Raw genomic sequence first — 1,718 nt, 5'->3', positions numbered from 1 at the left:
GCACCCCAGGACGACACCGTCCTTACAGCGTGGAGGCCGCCGAAGCCACAACCCAGACCCAACTAGCAATGCAGGGGTGCCCAAGGTGCAGCGGAGTCGGAAGACACAAGTTCGGCGCAGGGATAACATTGTTGCAGCAAGGACTACGACGCCCGACTCTGTCCAGGTTCTTCGCGGCCCCGGCGCACACCGACACGCTGGGGGACCCAAGGCCAAAGCTCAACTCAAGAGCCTAGCCCCCATGACAGGCGAGCCGGCTGCCACCCTGGCAGCGCGAAGACCACTGACTTCTGCCGCACCGGGCACTCGTGCCACGCGGTGGGGGCCATGTCACCGCGCGATCGGGGCCGCAGCCATCGCACGACTTGTCACGGGCCTTTCAACGGAGCCAGCGCAGCCTCAGCGACGGCAGCCACCGCCACCACAAGAACCTCCATCGCAACCAGAGCCGCTAGCAGCAGCAGCAACAGCCGCAGCAGACATAGCAGCAACAGTTGCAGCAGACATTGCGGCAGCGGCAGCGAACGCAGCAATGGACGTGGATGGTGGACCGGCAGCCGACGAGACATGGCTGTTGCGCTTTGGCCGCGCATGCCGACGGAACCCAGGACCTGGTGGAGCAGGTGCCGCACTCTTTGCCGCCCAGCGGTGCCGTGGTGTGGACATGCTCGCACTACATGCCAAGCCGCTCCGAAACGAACAACACCGCCGAGTACACGGCGTTACTGCTCGGCGTACAGAGCGCAGTCCACCACGGTGCCTCGCACCTGGAAGTCGAGGGCGACAGCAGCCTGGTAATTGCTCAGGTAAAGGGCACCTTCGCATGCAGGAATGCGCGGCTCCGCCAACTCCGCAACCGAGTGCGTCACGCGCTCCGCTCCGTGGACACGCACAAACTCCGGCACATCGACCGCCAGGCCAACGCGCATGCAGATCGCCTTGCCAACCGCGCGCTAGACCAGCGGAGGACCAGCAGCGAGTGCGGGACGCATGGCTCGTGCATGGACTCCTGCCTCGCCGTACCCACGGCCCCGGCGGCGCAAGAAACGCCACCGGCAGCAACACCCAGCGCCAGTGGCACTTCAGCCGAAGGTAATGCCCATTGGACGACATCGCAGCCCGAGATTGCTGCGCGTGACGAGGGCGAGACCTTTCCCAGTTCTGGCCAAATTGGCCCCAGGCTCTAGCCCCAGAACGGCAACCTCCGACTCCGTCTGCGCCAACTTAGCGATGAAGAGCGCGACGCAGCCGCAGATGCCATGCAGGAGCTCGCCGACACCATGGCGAGTTAGATCGAGGATGCCGACAGCTGGGCCTTCCGGCGAAGGATACATCAGCTCCATCCCCCGAGCGTATCCGAGAGGTACTGCAGCCATACGCTACGGCCCCACCGCAGCCGGGACGCTCTCGCCGGCAACAACGCCGTCGACCACCACGGGTGACGCGCAACCAGCGCGAACATCGACTCGACGAAGCTTTGGACGACATGGCAGCCACACAGCAAGCGACCCCGCGAGACCAGCGGGCTGTGCGCCGTGCGCGGCGACGTGTGGGCCGGGTGCGAGCCTCAATGGCACAACAGGAGCTGCGCCACGAGTTTGCCAAGGACGAGTCCAAGTGTGTGGCCAAGATCCTGAAGACAGCGTCGACAGAGACGGCAGCGGAGGACGAGCACCCGGAGACGTGCCCCATTGATGCAGCTACGCTCCACGCCCATT

General features: G+C 65.1%; 1 protein-coding gene across 1 annotated transcript; it reads right to left on the bottom strand.

Moving 5' to 3' along the window:
• Window positions 1-368: 368 nt before the first annotated feature.
• On the bottom strand, window positions 369-593 carry PITG_22760 (uncharacterized protein; the record flags this gene model as incomplete). Its single annotated transcript, XM_002998854.1, has 1 exon — window positions 369-593. The coding sequence occupies one exon, from the start codon at window positions 591-593 to the stop codon at window positions 369-371; it is 225 nt and encodes a 74-aa protein (XP_002998900.1).
• Between the last annotated feature and the right edge of the window lie 1,125 nt (window positions 594-1,718).

This window comes from Phytophthora infestans, genomic scaffold (genome assembly GCF_000142945.1).
Source record: "Phytophthora infestans T30-4 supercont1.7 genomic scaffold, whole genome shotgun sequence".
NCBI lineage: Eukaryota > Oomycota > Peronosporomycetes > Peronosporales > Peronosporaceae > Phytophthora > Phytophthora infestans.
The sequence above is the reverse complement of the archived record's forward strand: the minus strand, read 5'-3'. Positions and strand labels throughout refer to the sequence as shown.